At 41.2% G+C, this 21,382-nt stretch overlaps 1 protein-coding gene across 1 annotated transcript in view; it reads left to right on the forward strand.

Moving 5' to 3' along the window:
- OTULIN (OTU deubiquitinase with linear linkage specificity) overlaps positions 1–10,632 on the forward strand; it is a 28,396-nt gene extending 17,764 nt beyond the window's left edge. Inside the window, exons 4-9 of the mRNA XM_030487235.1 lie at positions 2,288–2,361; positions 3,166–3,260; positions 4,799–4,942; positions 6,301–6,426; positions 7,448–7,717; positions 9,005–10,632. Of these exons, the coding sequence (XP_030343095.1) occupies positions 2,288–2,361; positions 3,166–3,260; positions 4,799–4,942; positions 6,301–6,426; positions 7,448–7,717; positions 9,005–9,199 (904 nt within the window). The 3' untranslated portion in view covers positions 9,200–10,632. The remainder of the gene's footprint in view (positions 1–2,287; positions 2,362–3,165; positions 3,261–4,798; positions 4,943–6,300; positions 6,427–7,447; positions 7,718–9,004) is intronic.
- The last annotated feature ends 10,750 nt before the right edge of the window (positions 10,633–21,382 follow it).

The raw sequence follows: 21,382 nt of genomic DNA on the forward strand, positions 1-21,382 counted from the left end.
TGCTGTCATCTTGGACCATTATGTTTAGGTGTTTTTTTTGGTGGTGTGAGGGGTTTTTTTATTGTTTGTTTTCAAAAAGCAAAGACCAAGATACTCTTAAGTAAAATCTCACGTACAGGCTTTTTTTCCGTGGTATCTTTGGTTCAGCAGAGTCTGATTTACTAGTTCAACGATTTAAGTGTTTGCCCACAACACTGTGCACTATTTAATTTTTCTTTTGTGCATGCATGCTTTCATTTAATTATTATTTTCCATCTGCTATTTTATTTTCACTTTATTGTTAAATATTAATGTGAAGATTAATGGGGAAAGGCTTAAGTTTCCCCATTCTTGTTTCCGAAGATTTACTTAACTGTAAGCTTTGGTAGAACAATGTTAAGATGCACTTTCAACTCTGAGAGTGTCTGGACAGATGGATTGCACCTTGATTTCAAAACAGCTTGGTTAAATTGCAGTACTTTGTTACGCTGGATGTTGATCTGTCAGGTTCTGGATCTATGGGTTGTCTTTTGTCAGCTCCCAGAAAGAAGATTGGGTAATACCGCAGAAGGAACATGACACTACTTGCTCTACACCAAGCTTCTTTCTAGAGTGACCTCATTAGTTTACTGAGTTGAGCACTTCTCTTTGTGCCTTATAACCTAATGTATTCGAGGATGTATCCTTAAGTAAGGCTTCCTCCTTCTCTGCCACCTCCTGTGGGATCTTGTAGAAGCAGGTTTGTTCATGCTCAGAGAGGGAGGTTGTTGCTTTGTATTTTAAATACTTAGCTTGTAGATAAGCTAGGCTAGAGATTGCTGCTGTTGGATACTGAGGAGTTTGGGTTTATTTCCTAGCCTTTTCAAGGTCATTAACTATTCCTGAAATTCTTCACAAACCTTAATCTCTGCTGAGAAATGAGATTATACATGCAAATAAAGGTTTGTCCAGTAGCACACTGTGACAAGGATAAGGACTTGGGATGAGCATTTCTATGATTTTACTTCTCAGCAGATAGTACTCTTTTTATGAAGTCCTGTGTTTAATATCTACTGCATCTGTTGTTTCTCTTTGTTATGAATCAGATTTCAGGCAGCTACTTGAGTACCCAGGAAACCTAGTTTGACAGTTAAAAGTTTGAAACTTAAGTAAAAACTAAACTGTAGTCTGATGACTGCACAATAGAGGACAGTTTGCTGATATTAACATATATTTGTCTTCATACTTCTCAAGGGAAATATATACAAATGGATTAGAAATGTTACCTTTTTTTGAGTAGGCTGGTTTGAATAAAAAGAAATACAGAGCCCTGATTTACCAGTGTATTCTTTGAAGTTTAATGGGAGTAATTAATTACCAGCTGGCTACGTTAAACCCTTTGTTGCAATCTTTCTAACTGCTCATCCTGGCTTAGTTATTTGGTAGATGTGATTGTATGACATGCCACTCAGTATCATGTTTAAAGGAATGTGCAATTTATTATTTGGTTTTTAACGCTCTATGAACCTCCCTTCTCAACAGTAATGTTCACACCCTGTCTTTGAGATCTTTTCTTGATAATGCTAGGCTTTGCATAGAAACAGTATCCTTTTAGGCCATCGTTTTCTCCCTCATGGTCATAACTTGACTTAGGAATCTCTGTATGTAGGCTCAGATAGAGACATTTGACTCTTCAGACAGCATAAAAGCCCATATTATTCAAGGAGGAAATGTTTGTCTGGATTTCATTTAGCCTCTAGGCTGCAGTTTGGATTATGTGAGAATTTTTGATGTCTTTGAGTTTGTAATGTTCAAACCAGCTGCAGATAGCTGGCTACTTTTCATTGTGATATTCTGTCATGTATTGTGCTCGTTACTAGGCAGGTTGCTCAGCCTCAGTGGAACATAGCTACAAAGCTCTGGTGATTAATGCATTGTTAGTTGCATGCATAGGTTGTAGTATTTCTGTATTCAGCAAATAGGATCTTGGCTTGTGTGTTTTGCAAATTTATCTGTAAAATTTACAAATACAAAGGGGCTTCAGTATTCTGTAGTGTCCTTACAACCAGCAGAAATTCAGGCAGCAATTTGTTACCAACATAGATGTCATGGATGAGGGAGGTGAGTAGTTGAGAGGTTTTTTTAATCCCTTTTTTTTTTCTGAGAACTCCTGTCGTTTTTATGAAAATGTGCAAGATGGAAAGAAAATTGAGTTGAAAAAATAATTGGAGAAAGACTTAAGTACTTTACTGGTGGTTGAAAATGGGGGGAAAGGTAAGTGGCTAAGATTTGTACTGTTGCATGAAGCATGTGTGGATTCTTATTGCAGTGAGGAGGACATGTATCGTGATGCAGAAGAAATAGAGAGAGAGAAAATACTACTTTGTGGGACAAGCTCTTCAGGTATGTTCAGACTTCTCGTGATGTTTCAAATACAGCATTACAATCCTGTGCACTAATTTGTAGCACTAATTTGTGATGATTTGACACCCTTGTTCCCAAGGATTTTCGTGCACAGGTGTCTCTGTGTGCACTAGAAGTTACTTATCATGACTGAATACATCATGCGGTTTAATTCATTAAAAGATAGTCGCTCTTAGTATATTTTCCCTATGTTTCAATAATTATAAGAGAATGTGAATCTTTTGGAAAGCAGTCATATAGCCTGTGTTCTGAGTGTTGTGTTTGAAAATTACTGATTTATAGTCATTATAGCAGCATCTGTTGCTGGGATCCATTGATAACCGTAGTGCTATATGTTTTGGAACGAAGGCTGATGGGATTCCAAGAGAAAACTCTTACTTCCTCTTTCAACCGTTGTTTCTGGCTTCTTCAGAAAGATCTATTACCTTTCTCCCTTATGATCTGGCTGCTGAAAGAAGAGCAAATTTTGACAAATATTTTTCTGATTGTTAAGAAAATGAAGAGTACTTAACTAATTTCTACTCTTTGCCAATTAATATTTTGCTGAGAGGAGCAGAGTGTTCTCTTGTTTTGTTGGACAACATAATTATTTTTGTTCACTTGTCATTTTCAAAGCAAGCTGGTTTTTTTCCCTGCGGCTACTAATAATTACTTAGTAGCTATAGATTGTGCTGCCAGTTTCCTTTGGCACCAATGTTATTTTAAAATGTTAGGGTGCATTTAGAAATCCAGTTGTTCTGTTTCACAGTTCTCTGCCTAATGTTATTTACTCTATTTTGATAGAATATAAACTAAGTGTTGCACCTGAAATGGACATCATGGAGTATTGCAGAAAAGAATGGAGAGGAAATACACCAGTAGCAAAGAGGATGAGAAAGGTATCAGTTCTCTTTCTGTTGAATTTTGTTGGGCCTTTTGCTTTCATTTGTATATTCAGTAGGTGATTTCCTATAGGAGCAACCTTTAAAACAGGCAATGCAATAGCAATGTTTTCCAGTGTCTGGTCTTATAAATGGCAGACAACTGGAAGTTTTGTTCATATTCATTCAAAAGGTGTTTTTTAGTAAGGCTACTTGTTGGTAGTGTAGGGTTTTGACTAATACTGTTCTTCATTACTGGTTTTAATTGAAGTTTTAAATTTGGTTTATTACCATAAAATGGTAATTTTGTGGGCTGTTGAAATGGCGGAGCAGATCACCAGATTTTTTGGCAGAAGGCAAATAACTGAAGTTGGTGAACTGCGTGCTTTTTAAGATAGGGAACTTTAATGAACAGGCTCAGTTTTTCTTGAATTTTTCCTGGATTCTTACTTTTTTGGAGGTTTTGTGCTAGTTTTCTTAAATTAGCCTTGAGCTAGAATGGGAAAAAATAAAGCATAGGGTTGGTTGGCTTTTTTGTTTTGGTTTGTCTTTTTTAACACAATTTTAAAATTTAGTGGTATGCAAGTAAACCTAAAAGTACTTTCCATAAAGTGAAATATCCGTGTGTCACCTTCAAGAGATTAGTAAGAGAAATAAAAATGCATAGCTGAAGAGACAGGCTGAGCTTCAGAAGTTAACATTTCAACACTAATGCTTCTGTTGAAAGTGTATGTAATGGGAACAGCAGGGAGGGGATGAATGTGCTGAGGCATGTGTCAAGATATTTCAGTGTAAACAAAAATTTTCCCTGAGGCAGAAAGAAACTACGTGTGACATGTATTGGGTAAGTAGAATCATAGAATGTACCAGGTTGGAGAAAACCTTTAAGATCATCAAGTCCAACTGTTACCCCAGCGCTGCCAAGACCACCACTAAACCATGTCACTGAGGGCCTCATCTGCACGGTTTGCGAACACTTCCAGAGATGGTGATTCTACCACTTCCCTGGGCAGCCTGTTCCAATGCCTGGTCACCCTCTCTGTGAAGAAATATTTCCTAATATCCAGTCTAAACCTCCCGTGGTGCAGCTTGAGGCTGTTACCTCTTGTCCTGTTGCTTGTTACTTGGGAGAAGAGACCGACCCCCACCTCAGTACAACCTCCTTTCAGGTAGTTGTAGAGAGCCATAAGGTACCCCCTGAGCCTTCTCTTCTCCAGACTAAACAGCCCCAGTTCCCTCGGCCGTTCCTTGTAAGACTTGTTCTCCAGAGCCTTCACCAGCTTCATTGCCCTTCTCTGGACCCGCTCCAGCAGCTCAGTATCTGTCTTGTAGTGAGGGGCCCAGAACTGAACACAGGATTCACGGTGCAGCCTTACCAGTGGGATGATCACTGCACTTTTGAATTTTCAAAATGGCTAGTGGGTCAAACTATTTTTTTGTAATAGCATTAACATTTGGATACGAATATTCCTATATCTTTTGTGATACCAGTGCAAGACTTTACATGTATAATTAATGCTTTTATGTTATTTGGGTTTTGTGGGGTTTTTTTCTAGGGATATGAAGCAGTTGCTCAGAAGTTTGCATCTATAAGGAGAGTACGAGGTGATAACTACTGTGCTTTCAGAGCAACTCTTTTCCAGGCACTGAGCCAAGCTACCCAGTTACCAAGCTGGCTGCAGAGTGAGGATTTTACTATGGTACGTGTCAAGCTCTGATCTCTGACAGTAAAGGAATGTTGGTTCTAACCTATTTGATAATTTTCTGATCTCATTTCTCTGTTATGCTGTATATGCTCAGTTCATAATATTTCTTAAATTGCAAAGCGGTAATGTTAAATTTTGTTGTTTGTTCACAGCGATTCTTCCAACTTGGAATTGAGTTTAGAGCGTATAAATGTAACTACAGTGCTAACTGTAATGTAACTTGTCTTCGTCTTGCCCTCTTGTTCTTCTTACTGCATGTAATATGGCAGTAAGATATTTTCCACAAGACAGCTGGCAATAACAAAAATATAGACAACTTATTCCAAGCACATTTGAAAAAACAACAGGTTTTCAAATTTATTATATGTGTTCTTGGGTGCCGTATATGGTTTCTCTAGAAAATAGATACTAACAAATTGGATGTTGTAGGCTTTCCAGAATCTGTTTATTGCCTGTGTCTTAATGTTACTTAAAATAAGCGGAAGAACAACTTCAACCTGATATGAAGAACAGACCTGATGGAGCATTGATGGATAGGCAAAGTGAGGTGTCTTCCTAAAAGTAGAAGAATATTCCAGAAATTGTCTTGTGACAACAAAGTCTATCTGATGATGTAGGTGAACAAGGAAGAAACGCGTAAGAAGCTGCCTATACAAAAGTGGCCCCATTCAGAGGAGTAAAGTTCCAGTTGTCCAGTCTGCTGCTGGAAGTGTAAATGATGTCTGATGCAGACTGTGTAGGCTAGCACTCCAGGGTTAATAAATGAGGGTAAAAAAACTGGGCATGCAACTGCCAGGATGTCCTGCAAGAGAAGTGTAAAAGCTTTTAACTGAGCAGGTGTAGCATGAGAGCAGTAAAAGAGGCAGTTCAAAAGTATGATCCGGTGAATCAACTAATGCCCAGGTTGTTTTCTTCTTTATAATAAAACCTGTCCCATAGTGTTTTAATTATGTTCCCTGAAAAGAAAACACAGTTTGTGTTCTGGACAATGCAGTTTGCACTCCCCTGAGAGTCCTGGATTATTTGGTGGATATCATCACGTTTTTAACCTTCTCTTCTCTTGGTTTAGGGACACTTTCAAACATGGTCACTGTCATCTGCTGCTGGAGGTTTGTTTCAATTAAAAATAAAGCAATAGACCAGTATTCTGGCTGTTATCCAGAAAGTGTTATTATAGAGCCAAGTCTGTTAAATTATGGCCATCTTACTGTGACGTATTTAGAAGACTAGATCATTTAGGGATCTTTTTAAGGTGCAAAATGTTAATAAAATCAATAAAATAATGTGCAAATTGGTGGCTTTTCCTTTCAAGACTTTTGACTTAAGCTACCTTCTCTTCTCTCAACTTCTAGCTTCCTGAAAATTTGCTGAGCAAGTATGACTGGATCAAGCAGTGGCAGCTAAAACGGAAACTGAGCAGGAAGATGGGAGAAATAAGTGATGAAATTAAAGAATATTTAATACTTCTAAGGAAGAAGGTTGGGAAATTATTTGTTTTTTCTTGGTCACTTGTAAATAAGAAAAATTACCAAGTTTTTTTGAATGTGGTGAATTTAGCATAAAGGTGCTTTCACTAGTGAAAGTCACTTCATGTATACTGCAAAAAAAGAAAACACAAAACCCTCAAGGAAAGAATATGTAGATCCGTGGGAGTTTTCTGGTCTTTCACTGCTTGCATTAGCCTGGTGCTGGAATTAATCTGTAAGCAGCTGTGCATAAGGCTTTTGGTTAGACAGGTTTCAATGAAGACATAAATGTAACAGAGTAACATTTTGCCTCAATTTCTTGTATTTATTTGACTGAAGGATGTATATTATGGGTAACGCTGTTGCTACCTTGAACAGATCACGTAAAGAAAAACAACAGAATAATGCTGAAGTAGTTTGAAAGGAGTAGGTTTTGTTCCATGTTTATACGTCTTTGTTCTAGGGTAATGGAAAATGATTGTGCCCTTTCAGTGTTCATACTGTATTACCTAGCCCCATCCTTCACCCCCTTGAAACTCTGGAACCTATTTAAAAACTCTTAAGTTGTTCCTATCTTACTATGCATGCACGTTCTGTTTTGTTAAAGGCTCCTAAGAATATTTTAAAGGCAGTTTCAGGGCTGCTATGAAATATTGTGTTCTGAGTAACTGAAATGTAAAGAATATGAAGGATGTAGGATTTATGATACAGGAAGTAAAAAGCTGATTACTTTATTGCTTATTGTCCCATGACAATATTTGTTTTGCCACCTTGCAACAATTTCCAGCATCCTCCTCTTTTGCTTTGCTTAGGCTGATTTCGCTTGAATTAATCCTTATCTCAACTTGACCATGATAGGACTACAGCTGTGGAAATATTCTTGGTGTTTTTTACAAAGGCACAAAGCCTTTCATAAATTAAATTCAGAGTGCCTGTGCTGGACATCTGACAATTCACAAGCAGGTTTTTGCAGCTCTTGCATGGTGATGGCTATTGATAGATGTTGTGTCTGTTTTTTTTTTTTTTTTTATAGTGGAAGAATATAAGTGAAATCAAGGGTCCTATTGAGAAACAAGAAGCTTGTGATAAATTGTTTAAAAACGAAGAGGAGGAGTACAGTCTCTATGAAGCACTGAAATTTTTGATGCTCAATACTGCCATTGAATTATACAATGACGATAAAAATGGAAGGAGAGTTCCTGTCTTCTCATGGTTACTGTTTGCACGGGATACATCTAGCAACCCTCGTCAGTTAATGCATAATCACTTGAATCATATTGGTCACAGTGGAGGCCTCGAACAAGTAAGGATAGATTGTTCTTATAGTATTATTTTCCTGTTTTGGAGATTTTAGTTTCACGTGGTTTAAGAATTCACTGAACTTTGGTTGGTCTGGCTAAGCTTAATGGTGTACTGTCTGATCTTTTGTTGGAAAAACATAGTAGAAGCACTACCTTGTAGTAACAGTATGTAAAGGCCTTCCTTTTAAACACTGATTTTTGTCTCTCAGCTGACAGGTAGCATTCTTTGGAAGTATGATATCCTATTAAGTAACATTTTTATTAGTCTCTTAATCGTTAGCTTTTAAAAAAATATCATGATAAAAACTAATACTCAAATTAGGAAGAGAAGATGGTGTGTAGTACATGAACTTGGTGAATTCTGATAAATTAATGACAGTTACTGCCTTGTACATTGCAGAAATGGTATGCATGTTACAAAAAAAGCCCCAAACCAAAATGTGGTTAATGAGCTGATATAGCCTGAAAGATTTTAGAAACACCTATTTTAAAAAATCCCATTGAGGGTGTTACGAGTGTGGTACTGCAGTTGAATTCACTACTTAATTGTAGACATTAGAAATGTGGAAGTATTATGTTTTGTTTCTGTTTATTGGCTTAAAAATCTGATGACTGGAGTGTAAATGAGACAGGTTGCTGTTACTGTTAAATTAGTAACTGATTCATTATTGACCTTTTTGCTGCCACATTTAGTCAATAAGTAAAGTTGCCTATTTTTGTGCTGACTAGATTTATTTATTTCAGTGATACTCTTTTTAAATTGTTATTTGTAAAAGGATACACTTGCCACTGTAGCAGACAAGATAGACTGTTTTCCAGCTTCGTTCTCTGAATTCCTTCTGATATCAACAGGCTTTATAAGGGACGTTCCGTAACTTTATTTGGCTAGAGAGTTCAGAGTAGCCTCTAAGAGGGAAAGGATTGTTGCCTGAAACCTGTTCTTGTCTGGTTTAGTGAATTAACAGGATGAATAGTAATATGAGAGAATGTCTTTCTGCCTGTTTGTGGCAGTAGGGAAGTGGGATTCTCTGCGTACAGTGTCTTTTGTTTAGGACTAATATCTTACTATGCCATTGGGTGTGAAGAGCTTTATATTAAAGGTATGGTGTCTTACAGGTATATGATCAAGATACTGAACTAGAGCTGCTTGTGTATCTACACTCTCACTTCAGTTTTTTTTCTTTGAAAAAATACATCTGATGGGTATTAGTTTACTGTTTCTATGAGAAAAATCTTGTAAAGGATATGTGTAATTTTACACATCGTATTTCTGCTTTTTTCCAATGTAGGTGGAAATGTTTCTCCTTGCTTATGCTCTGCAGTATACCATCCAAGTGTATCGGCTGTATAAATATAGTACTGATGAATTCATCACGCTTTATCCCAATGACCCAGAGGAGGACTGGCCTGTGGTGACTCTCATAACTGAAGATGATAGACATTATAATATTCCAGTCAGAATGTGCCAAGAGACTATTCTGTAAACATGTGATTTGTGGCACATGCTGCTTGTTGAGTTTTCCAGTCCCATTTTGAAACAGGATGATGATGAAATCTGCATTATTAAATCCACACAACTTTACATCCATGTTTTAAAAGTTGACATCTGAAAGAAAATATCAAATAGATACTAGCTTGGAGTAAAAACTTTGCAGGTAAGGCTTTTGTTGCCCATAAGAAAAAGGAAATTCTGCAATCCTTTTTTTGAAGGGCTTACTCTGAATAGGAATGCAAAACCTATAGATTTCCTTGATTTAAGAAGCTAGGTGAGGCTCTGTGGTCAGGCATGAGCTGACTGCCTGCTCCCTGAATAATGAGATAACGATGAATTGAAATTGCTGGAAAAGTAAGCTGGCAGCGTCCTGACTGATACCTGTAATGCTGCTTAGAAGCAATTTGTACAAATCTTGGGTCATGGGAAGCAATGTAATTCTTTTGCTGTTGGAATTTAGTGCCTGCCGTGGTTTATGCTATAAGAGAGATGTTACTGGAAGTTTTCTAATGCTTTGGGGTTTTTCTGCCATGGGTATCTCTTACTTAGAAGGCAGTTGTCTGGTACACTGAAAATTCAGAGCTCTTCCCTTTCAACCCCTTGAGAGGATCACGGCAAAGAGAGGTGATGATAACAGAGTACGAAAGTTGTTTGTTAGCAGGTCACAAATTCAAACCCTACCCAGAATTCCCTCTTCAGGTACGATAGCTGATAGGAGATAAGCAGGTGCTTGCTAACTTCCATGTCTGTTCATATTACTGTTCCTGTCCTGTTAATCCTCACTGGTAGCTGCTGCGGGGAACATCAGAATTCTCATTTGTCCAGAGAGTGCAGTAGAAGGAAGTCAACTTCTGGTGCAGCTTCTCCACTCTTGGGAGGAATATGTGGGAGATCCTGTTTCTGATTAGAATTATTCATTATGTTCTGAATTGAATACTGAATACATCAGATGCTGGGAGTGCTGACATACCTAAAACCCCCCCAAAAAAACTTTCACCTTTTAGCTTAAAGTGTACATATGCCCTACAGGTGATTCCTGCAACAAGAGAGTGGAAGTTGATTTAAACGAAAGGCTGCCCTTAAAAGGTCTTATATAAAAGGGATAAGATGGTAAAAACTACTTATCATTTATGTATTCTGGAGGAAATGACATGCAAACCTCCTGGAATGCAACCCTTCAAATTCTCCCATTTTGTTTTACTTAAAATTAATTTGTTAACTTTTATTGTGAAAGGTAGTTGCACAATGGAAATGTGTATTATGTTCTAAAATGCGTTTTAGACTCATCTTACCGTGAGGTCTGTTGTGTGTTTGGTGTTATATTTACCATGTTGTCTTTGCCTTTTAAAACAATTAGTTTGATCTGTTACTGAAAATTCCTGGGAGCTACAAGGGAATGAAAATAAACCAATTTATGTGGCAGTATTCTGTTTCTCAGTTATAGCTTTGTGGTTTTGAGTTTTTAACTTTGAAATCCTTGTGCAAGTCAGTTATTTCTTGAAAGCTGCAAAACATAGTAACCTATGTGAAACAATAAATTACTGTCTTGCTGCTTGCACGTGGACAGCAAAAAACCCCAATTTCCCTGAACTACCATTAGCCAAGTAATGCTAAAGGGGAAAGAAAATGAAATTAATTTTTGTAACTCGCTGATTTCTGAAATAGATTTATGATTTAAGTAACTGAAATCTATTTAAATCTTGATTTATTTTTTTTTTTTTTTTTTTCCCCCCGATTGTAATGTGTTCTTGAGATTAAAGCTTAACAGAGCAGCAGTGGCTCTGAATGTATGACAAAAGCCTCTAAAGCAGAGGCTTTTTAGGGGCTGAGTTTGCCCCAGTTAGGTATGTTAACAACTCACGTAACTGACTTGTATGCTGAACTGAGAAGTGTGGGACTGAGCACAAGGTGCTTAAGTCACATATTTTTCCTACAGAAGCTAACAAACAGTAGAAAAACTGATGTTGCTTTGTATTTTCCATCTGTATTTTGGCAACAAGCAATGATTCTGCACTGTGGTGTGCAGTATACTGATTCAATTTCAATTTTAAATATAAAACTGACGGTTTTTAGTCTAGACTTACAGAGTGCATAAATACCGCTTTTCTGCTGGGTCCCCACTACCACGTATTCTACGGAATAAACAGAGTCAATAAATTAAGTGGAAGCAAGGGATGGAGAAGTAAGAGGAACATGTCAGATTAATTCTGTCCTCACTCTGATATCCATGCGTCTTGGATATGAATAAATTTATAATACCTGCTGTACTGACAGATCAGTGCTAAAGGAAGCTGATGCTTTTACTCAGCACCCAACATATTTGGTATAGTCCCAATTTTTAATACTGTACTATGAGTTAGTAAAGATGAAAAAATTTCACTCTGTTGTAGTTAGTGTGCTTTTGGTGCAAAATATAGTGTCCACTTCACGTCCTTTTTTTTATCCCTACTGTAACATCATTGTGTTAGGTCTAACTTGTACCCCCGGTTGCTTTTTGTAGAAGGAAGAGCATGTTCATTGCGTTCTTGGGAATCATTTTAGCATATTTTCAGATATTAAATAGAAACATCCCACTTTCTATCACAGTGCTTTTAGTTGGGCTATCTGATTGCTTTTCAAAAAGCATGTAAGTATGTACTTTTCACTAAAAACAGTTGCAGTCTACACAAAGCTTTTATTTTGCCTGCCTTCGGTCTTCTAGCAAGAAAGATGTGTTAGAAAGTTAACGGGTACTTACCCTCCAGCTTCCTTTCTGTTGGGAGTGTACAGCAGCAGTTCCTTGTGTGAAGGAGAAGACAGGTTTGGGGGTCTTGCAGGGCTGGGAGAAGGGCAACAAAGTTGTGCGGTAACGTGTAGGAATGGTTGGCTGTGGGTAGAGTGATGTGCTGAACTAGTGACACAGCAGGCATAGTAGCAGAGCTTGGACAGGATTTGGGTTCAGAACTGTAACTTCATTCAGACAGCTGAGTTGAAGCTTGACCAAATCTTGGCCAAATTTACTTTTGTGTGGCAACAGCAGCCCTATTGTCACAAACTCATGAAGGAGGGTGAAGAGCGAGGTGGGAACTTGTATCTTGCCAGAATGGCAGACATGGTCATATATCCTGGTTTAGGTGTGAGAGGGAGCTCTTGCACTGTGCATCGAGGGCAGGGCTCAATTCTTGTGTTGCTAGTATTTAATAGCATTTTTTGCACAGTCCTTGCATCTTCTTGTCTTCTGCATGTACTTACCACTTATATGTTGAAGGCAGGATGTACCTAGCAGGCAGGATGGGACCAGGAACATTTGAAGATGGCCCAATGTACTTCATGAATGCTCCCTTTTTTGGTACCGGTGGAAGACAACAGGCAGCACATGCTGGAAGCCTGCCGCTACGTGAATGATTGGGACATTGACTAATGTGCTTCAAGCCAGAGAGATTCAAAGAGGATTTCCATTTATGAAGTTCTTGAGGGGGAGAATCTCAGCCTCTGAGAAATGGAAAGAAAATGTTATTAATTCCACAGGGCTGAAAGGGAAGTGTGGAAGGTTTAGCACTGTAGATTCCTCTTGGAGAAGGCAACTTTCTAGTCCCGTGTCCCTAGAACACTCGTTTCGGCATGGGTCCTATTAAGTAGCTCATACCTCTGTTCATGACTTCTATTTAAGTCAATGGGATGGCAGAAAACCACCCTGAGATGTACTCACCAGCTGCCTCCTCCAGAGAACTGTTTGCCCAATTTGCCCTGTTTTGGAATTGTGTGGTTTGGGGTTCTTCTTTTAGACACTTGCCCACTAGGTCTTTGATAGGATCTATTTCCTTTGGGCTACTGCAGCAGACAGCAGCTGCAAGGGGCTGCGGTAGGTAGGCAGCCTCTGCACACACTCATCGGTGTCAAGCTTTCAGTCTGATGAAAACCCAGTAATTTTTTTTGATTGCCAAAACCTCAACCCCCTCATTTGGTAGAAATTATATTATTATGTAGGCTGAAGGTGGTAGGTCTGTCCGTCTGTCTCCCTGTGCTTACCTTTCTAGAATAATTCTGCAAGTGTTTGTGGCTTGCTTGGACCAGTGTCCGTGTTAGACTTGTGTGCATCCACCCATCTTTTAGTGGGGGGGGGGGTTAAAAAAAAAAAAGGAGAAAAAGGGAAGGAAGAAGAAAGAGAAGGGTGGAAAAGGGAAAAAGAAAAGAAGGCAAAGAGAAGAAAAAAGAAAGAAGCAAATAAAGGAAAAGGGGAAAAAAGAAAAGAGAAAAAAGGAAAAGGGGGGGAAGGGGAAAAAAGGAAAAAAAGGAAAGAAGGGTGAAAAAAAGGAAAGGGAAAGAATAGAAGGGAAAAAGGAACGAAAAGGCAGGAAAGAAGGGGGAGGGGAAGAGGAAAAGAGGGAAAAGAAGAGAAGGGAAAGAAGGGAAGTACACAGGAGAGTAGCGAGGCGCAGCTGCAGTGCTCACGCCGCTGCTCCGGCCCTTCGTGGGGTGCGGTGCCGCGTTTCCCCGCACCGCTCCGCTCTGCCCGCAGCCCGCCCCGGCGTGTGCCTTCGGTGCTCACGCGGTTTGGCGTTGGGGCCGGCCCGGCAGGTGCCGCTGCAGGCGAGGGGAGGGCTCGGCCGCTGCCCTGGCGGGCACGGCACGGCGCGGGCAGCGCAGTCCCCGCACCTCGCCGCCGTGAGGTGGCGCTGGTGAGGTGCCGCCAGGTGCGGTGGCGCCTGGGCGCCTTCACCGCCACAGGAGCTCTGCAAGTGGAAGCGCAGCTGAGGCGTGCTGTGCGGTTCTGGATCGCTTACTGCCTGACACAAACGCGAGGCTGTGGTGTGTCAAGGGTAGTGCGTGCACTGAGAAACAGCGGGGATGGATCCTCAGATTGTCCAAGAGCAAATAGAGTAACTTTTAAATCACGGAATCATAAAATGGTTTGAGTTGGGAGGGACCTTAAAGATCATCTAGTTCCACCCCCCGGCCATGGGCAGGGACACCTTCCACCAGACCAGGTTGCTCCAAGCACTGTCCAGCCTGGCCTTGAACACTGCCAGGGATGGGGCAGCCACAGCTTCTCTGGGCAACCTGTGCCAGTGTCTCACCACCCTCACAGTAAAAAACTTCTTCCTAATATCTAATATAAATCCCCCCATCTGCCAGCTTAAAACTATTCCCCCTTGTCCTGTCACTACTTGTCCTTGTAAAATGTCCCTCTCCAGATTTCTTCTAGGCCCCTTTAGGTACTGGAAGCTGCTGTAACGTCTCCCCTGAGCCTTCTCTTCTCCAGGCTGAACAAGCCTGACTCTCTCAGCCTGTCTCCATAGGAGAGGTGCTCCAGCCCTCTGATCATCTTTGTGGCCTCCTCTGGACTCACTTGGGCAGGTCCACGTCCCTCTTGTATTGGGGGCCCCAGAGCTGGAAGCAGTACTGCAGGTAGGGTCTCACAAATAAACATGATAATAATCTTCTATTACTGCCTATACTGTGTTCCTGAACTGCTCAGATGACAGAAGTCACCTCTAACCGAAAGAGATGTATTCACTGCATCAATACACTAATGGATGTAACTGCAACACGCTTTATCTTTAAAGGCGGTGTGCTTGCTGGATTGCTTCTCTCTTTGTGTTTCTGAATGTTTTCTGCATCAGAAGACTTTTATTTTTGCATGAAAGTTTAAGAGAAATAATAAATTATGTTGAGCAAGGAGGATATACAGGATGGGTCATAAACTGCAAATTCTGTCCATTTCACTCAAAATTTTTATAGAGCCCCCTTCTCTGACTGAACTATTTTTCTTTAAGTGCTGTGTAACTTTTTGGCCTCTGTTTTACAGCAGAAGATCAGGGTGTTTTGCTGAAAGAGTGGTTCTCCAGAGCTCAAACTAAAGCTTGTGTTAGAGCCTGCTTCTTGCCCCTTCTAGGCAGGTTCATCTCTTGCTGCCAAAGTTTGGCTTCTGTGCCAGGTTCTAATGAACAGCATCACGAATGCACTTGCATTTTGGAGGATCGTGTGCTATTTTTCAGCATGCTGGCAAGCAGGAGTTAACAGCAGTTTCTGTTCTCTCACCTGAGTGTGTCCTTTGAATTTATGTTGTTGAGAAGGGGAGAAGAATCAGTAGTAAAATTTCTCCTCTGGGGTCATCATTTATCCACTTGGTTAATGGGGTCGAAATGAAAGAGGGAAGGAGACTTTTACAACTAAAACAATAAGAAACCCCCCAAACTTCAGGGAGTTAACAGTTTATTTCCCTTGCATTAAGTAGCACTTGCACAGTGGTGGTCCAGACTGTCTCCTGCTGTGTGCCTCAGACTCTCATCTTCTATTCAGGTCCCCTAAGGTCATCCCCAGAAAACACCCAGCTGGGGTGTCACCGGCCTCCTGCCCCTCCTGCAGGTATTACCACAGGGGGCTGGCATGCAGTGCTTACGTACTAGCTTTTAGTATCTAATATCAGTGTTACTTTTAGACTATGGAGTGGTTCCATGGTTTTCATTTACTGATGAGCCCTCTGTAGAGCTCTCTTCACTCAGATGTGCTGGGTTATGTCTTGCCAAACCATGCTACAAACAAAAAACCTCTTTTAAATAAACAAAATAATTGAGTGTGTTTTTAAAGGTTCTAGGTGATTGGAAAAAAAACTATTTAAAAAAAAAGAAGTTAATTTGGAACAATGCTTAGGGCTGTTCAAAGTAAATCTGTGATGGCTTCCACCACCACCTGGTCTGTAAGACAACCAGATGAAAGGTCCAGGTGTTACCATATCCTTTCATCACCCCATCCCATGGGTGCTTCATTCTGATGTGTCTGCCTTCCCGGCAAGAAGATGGAAAACAGCAACATGGAATATTCAAATGAAATGATGGTGTGAAATTTCCTCTGAAGTACTAGGATAAAAGGTGTAAGAGCTGTGGTTGTGACGGTGGTCCTGTCGCATTACAGAGGCTACCTTGTCATTGTGAGGCTTGCCACTGACACAGCTCGTTCTTGAAAGAAATGTTGCACTGAATGATGTGTGAATTAACTGCCAGCTTATGGTAGGTAGGCTTGGCATTGATCAATCTATTTTGACTGCAGGTTTGGAAGCACTGGCTCCAAATGCTTCTCTTCTTGAGACACAGGAAGATGTGCACCTTTTAAGCCACCTAGAGGAAGGAGGCTTGCTTTTCAAAGCTACAGAACAGCCTGTGTAGAGCATTAATTACTGCTTGACTTAATTCTGGTAACGTCTTCCTCAGCAGCCACTCACAGGCATTGGTTTTTCTCCCAGTGGGTCTCTGTGCCGTGTCGCAGAGTCTAGGAGAGTGTTCACTATGGTTGTCTGACACCTTGCTTAGAAGTGCCGTTACAGACAAGCCCTGCCAAAGGATGACAGTGGTGCTTCTGCTCTCTTTGAGCCATACCTCTGTTAGTTGCAGGATTTTTTCCCCTCTCTGTGGTAAAGGACCTGTTTTCTGTTCCCTGGCACAGAGCAGATTGGTCCCCAGCAGCAGCTACGCTATAGACCTCCAGCAAAGTCATGTTCTCCCACACCTTCCTCCCCCCTTCTATCATTGATTATTAGGCACGAAAGCAAATGCTGTGCAATACTGTCTGTGAGCAGGAGGGTCTCTCTCTGTGGTTGAGCACTCTTGTCTGAGGTCTGTGTGTGCCCTTTGGGGAAATAAACTAGTTCATATTTCAGTATACCTCATTGAGGAAGAGCTAATTGTCCTCATTACTGATGGAGGAAGAGTCAGAGGAGGATCTGCTGATGGGAAGGAAGGGAGGGAGGAAAGGAGAGGGGACTTTCGAGACTACAAGCAAAGAAGATGAATTAATGTGATTTGCCATAATAGTGCATGTCTTGCATTTAGCTGCTTGCGGTCTGGCCCTTTCTTGTTTAGGGATAGAGAAACAAAGCCTATGTAGTCCCTGAAAGAGAAGCTTAGTTTGAGAAAGTCAAACTCTCCTCATGTGGCTCTGTTTACACTTTGTGGCCGTGCTCAGCCTCCTCAAGATGAAGCAGCGTGGCAGTAATCCTCATACCTGTTTTCAGACAGGCCCTGGCCTTTCAAGCTGTGGTGATGAGGGCGGGCACCCGGAACCAGCAGGCACAAAGGCAGCATCTTTTCATGAGCCCTATCTGACACCCACCCGCTTCTTTTTCCCTTTCTATTTTCTACACTGTGGCCTCCCGCCAGGCCAGCACCCTCGGTAGGGAGAGCCGGACAAGGTCAGGCCACACTGTGCAAGCAGCCATGGGAGGCAGTGGCGGTGCCAGCAGCTAATGAGTGCGCGCCTGTGAGCAGCTAAGGGAGTTACTGTTTGCTGATGTAGACATCCTAATTATATTCTCAGCCCCGCTCGGCATTCCTGGTCTCCGGCAGGAATGTGATGAGACATTAGCCGATCCTTTCTCCAGCTGTGGCTGGAGAACGGGAAGGGGGAGCTGGACATGGCAAAAGCCACAGCCTGTTCAGGGGTCGCCGAAGGCTGCTTGGATGGCCCCTCATGGAGGGTCAGGAGAAACAGAGCTGCTGTTCCCAGCCCCATCACAGGGAAGACAGGGTACACCCTGTGGAGGCCAGGGGATCACTGATTCCTGCGCTGCAAGGGGGCATGTGGCCACAGATGGCAAGGGGATGAGAGGGTATTCAGGGAGCCCCAAGGAGAGGAGACAAGATGAGGCGGGCAGGATTTAAAGGGCTTACAAGGTGTGGGGGACCTTAGGGCAGGCCAAGCTTTAGAGATACAGGACGCTGGAGATTGCAGGCTACTTAAAATTGAAAATACAAAACAGTATGTGAGGCGGTCATCTTGTGGGCTGGAGAAGCTGGACTTCTCCCTGAGAGCATCATCTGGATCTCTGCTGTGGTCCAGCATGAGGAGAGCTGAGGCAGCAGAGTCTGGAGAGTGTCAGTCGCAGGTTATGAGCAAAGCTCTACCATCATACCTCTCCAAAATCTTTTTAAAAGCAGTGGCTGCTCAAGCGTTGCATCAGGAGAGACATTTAAGGCCGTGGTCACATATTCAGCCTTCTTGCTGGGTCCGGGTGGCTCAGATTCAGTCATTCATGAGTACCCAGGGGACACGTTCAAAATCAAACACTAAACATTTTTGGTTAAGGAATGTTTTCACAGCTTCGTAAGAACAGCTTTGGTGGCTTGCCAGATGGATGGATGAAGCATCTTCTCATGACATCTGAGTTTGCCCTGGCCTGATGAAAATAATGCTCTCCTTTTAAGTACTAAGTGTCTATTCAACAGGAATGCTAAAAGTTTTAGAGTTGGTGTGGAAAAAGTATTCTGACCATGGTATTCCCATATCAACAACACTTGGAGGCGTTGTAGAAATAGCGACCTTGTCTTGCATCATTTTATGGATACCCTTGGATTTCATTAACTTGAAGTTAAGATGGTTGGCAGCATCATGCTCATAGTTCAAGAACAATTTGCCTGTTGGACTAATTTCTCACCAGGAGGTATATTTTGATTGTTCCAAATGAGATGGGGACTTTAGACCATGTCAGATTATCAGAATTAATAAAACAGAAGCAATCAGAATCATGAATCATATGCAAACTGTTAGAACTTTACTTAAAGTAATTAGAGTATGAAAGCTATTGGACAATACTGGAGCACAGATCCCCCCGAAAAGAAAGCATAGATCATTCTTTTTAACAATGCAAAAACATACATCTCTGTAAATACATAAACAGCACTCAATTTTAATGCAACATGTACTTTTATACTTTTGACCTTAGCAGTCATTTTAAAAATGTACAAAGTTTTAACCTTCATTGGTTTTTTTTAGAGTTTAAAGAAAACCCACATGTTTAAAGCAAAGCAAAATGGCCATTAAGAAAAACAAACCAGTAGCTTTAGGATGTGTACAGATTACAGAAAGTAACATTTATTTTGAAAGAAACAAAATGGAATTCTACAAGTATGACAGAAAATGATGCATGAGGTAACATTTCATTTAAAATCTAGAATCCCTGTACTGTAGTCCCGAACGGTGCTCTGGCTTGACACCTACAGTCCTTGCAAAATTGACTTGTTTACGTAGTAGAGGATAGCTATTAGGCACACTGCTTTGCATAAGGACAGCTTTATCCTGAAAGAAAGAATCTGACACTGAAAGATATTCTGAAAGAAATGAAAACCAAGTGATACCTCTCAGGTGAAATATGCATTTGCCTAGTTTTCAGATTTGCCTTCAAATTACAGAAATTAACTGAAAAAAATGGTGCTTTTTCTCTCCAGAAAGGTGTTTTGAGAGTTTACTTTAATCCCAATGCAACTGCAGCATGCCCTAAAGTGTAGCCAGTTACTGCTCTTGCCTCTTTCAGTGTTGTAAGCCTGCTGAGAACAGGACAAGATGTTGTCCTGCAGAATATGCCATGGTCAGAGGTCCAGGTCAGGAAAAGACAAGGCCCCCCCAAATTCCCTTCCCTTCTTCCCCAAGCAAGAGTTTTCAGACTTTGGGCTGCCCTTTTTTGGATGCTGCATCCAGACACTACTCCCCGCTCCCAATTTTAAAAGTATTTTAATGAAACTAAAAACAAGTCAATTTTAGAGAACCCAAAGGCACAATTAGAACATGCAAATATGAATTCAGTATTTTTAGGCATTTCTGTGGCACTGTTCCCTGTAGTATCCAAGCATCTTTCACCAGCATTAGTGAATTCTATTCTTTCAGCACCTCTCTGAGATTGGAGAACCTTCTGTCCTTGTAGTATAACTCTACAAATGGTGCTATCTGACCTCATATGATGTGGTCAAAACTATCTTGAACCTTGGTTCAGAAACTGCATCTCCTTTGAGATGACTGAGAGACTTTCTGGAGGTTGCCTCTATACAATTTAGTTCTCCTCCATGATGATTTCCTGCTGTGAAGACAAAACAATCCAAATTGTCCTCATCTTCTGCTCTGCCCTTCAGCTTTTGCTCAACCTTCTTAGTTTCTAGAGTGACCTTGTGGCTGGCCCTGCTTAAGTACACGAAGGTGGAAAAAGCAAGGTATGTGAAGCTTGCTTCTCTATTGCAAAAGGCGTGATAAAGTTTGCTGTCTTTTGTGTTCCTAGCACTATAAAATTCATCTTTATCTAGTAACTAGTATCTGGTAACACTGCCCGATAACCTTTAAAGGCCAGTGAACCTTTCAGTAAAGATGATCAATAGAGGGGTTACGGTTCTCTCTACCTACCAGTATGGTCCTAGCAGGGTAATGCAGTGTGGGGTGATTGCAAAAGACACTTCAACTCCTTCATTTGTGGCCATCTCTCCCTCTCTCTCTACATATACACACTCACTCCTCCACACTCACTTGCTCACATGTGCTCCTCCTTGGGGACTCCCAGAAGCTTTCTGTCCAATATGGATGCAGCAAGGCCTTCCCAAAGCTTGGGAACACTGTGAGGCTGTGCTGCCCAAGAACCAGTAAGCACATTTCAGCCATTCCACCATGCAGAGTTGAGTCCTTGGTCTCCAGTTTGGATTTCTGTGGCCTGGAGCAGCAACATGCTCTGCCAGCATTGCAGAACAAATAACACAAGCAGCACAAGGGTGTCCAACACTGCCTGTAATCCCAACTTCAAGTCTACCAGCAACAGACAGCATCTATTTCTCCTCCTCCTCCCAACAGCCAGCTCTGGGGAGGATCACTGCCACCAGCTCATGCCCAGTGGAGGAATGACAAGCCATCACACCACATACTTCTGGAGTTCTATGCTTCCTGCCTCAAGCCACCCTCCCTTTCAGCAGATGAGCTCTAGGATCCTCCAGCCATGCCTGTGTCTCTTACCACAAAGCCTCCATAGGTTCCTGGCTTCAAGAAAGAAAGGTGGAGGCAGCAACACGGAAAGCTGATCTAAAGTAACAGAGCAGTGACAGTAATGTTCTGAAACATCAAAACCTGACATGATCTAAGCTTGATTGCCTTTGCGATGGTGGTAGGGTTTCTGCCCAGTTTAACAACACAGGTTAAATTTTGCATCTTGTGCATTTCCTTTTGAAAAATATACAAGATATTGCAGGTAGGTTTTTATTAAACCTAAAGTAAGTGAAGTGCACTTCGAACTGTTAGAGAGTGATTAGATTTATTTTTAAAAGCTTGTTGATGGTCATAAGAAAGGGTATGTCTTCTACAAAAATGCGTATGCACCTTCACCTTCTTTGGAGGTTTTGCTTTTGCAATTTTGTGGTGCTTGCAAACTCTGCAGACAGAATCAGTTGATCTA

This window comes from Strigops habroptila, chromosome 1, assembly GCF_004027225.2.
Source record: "Strigops habroptila isolate Jane chromosome 1, bStrHab1.2.pri, whole genome shotgun sequence".
NCBI lineage: Eukaryota > Metazoa > Chordata > Aves > Psittaciformes > Psittacidae > Strigops > Strigops habroptila.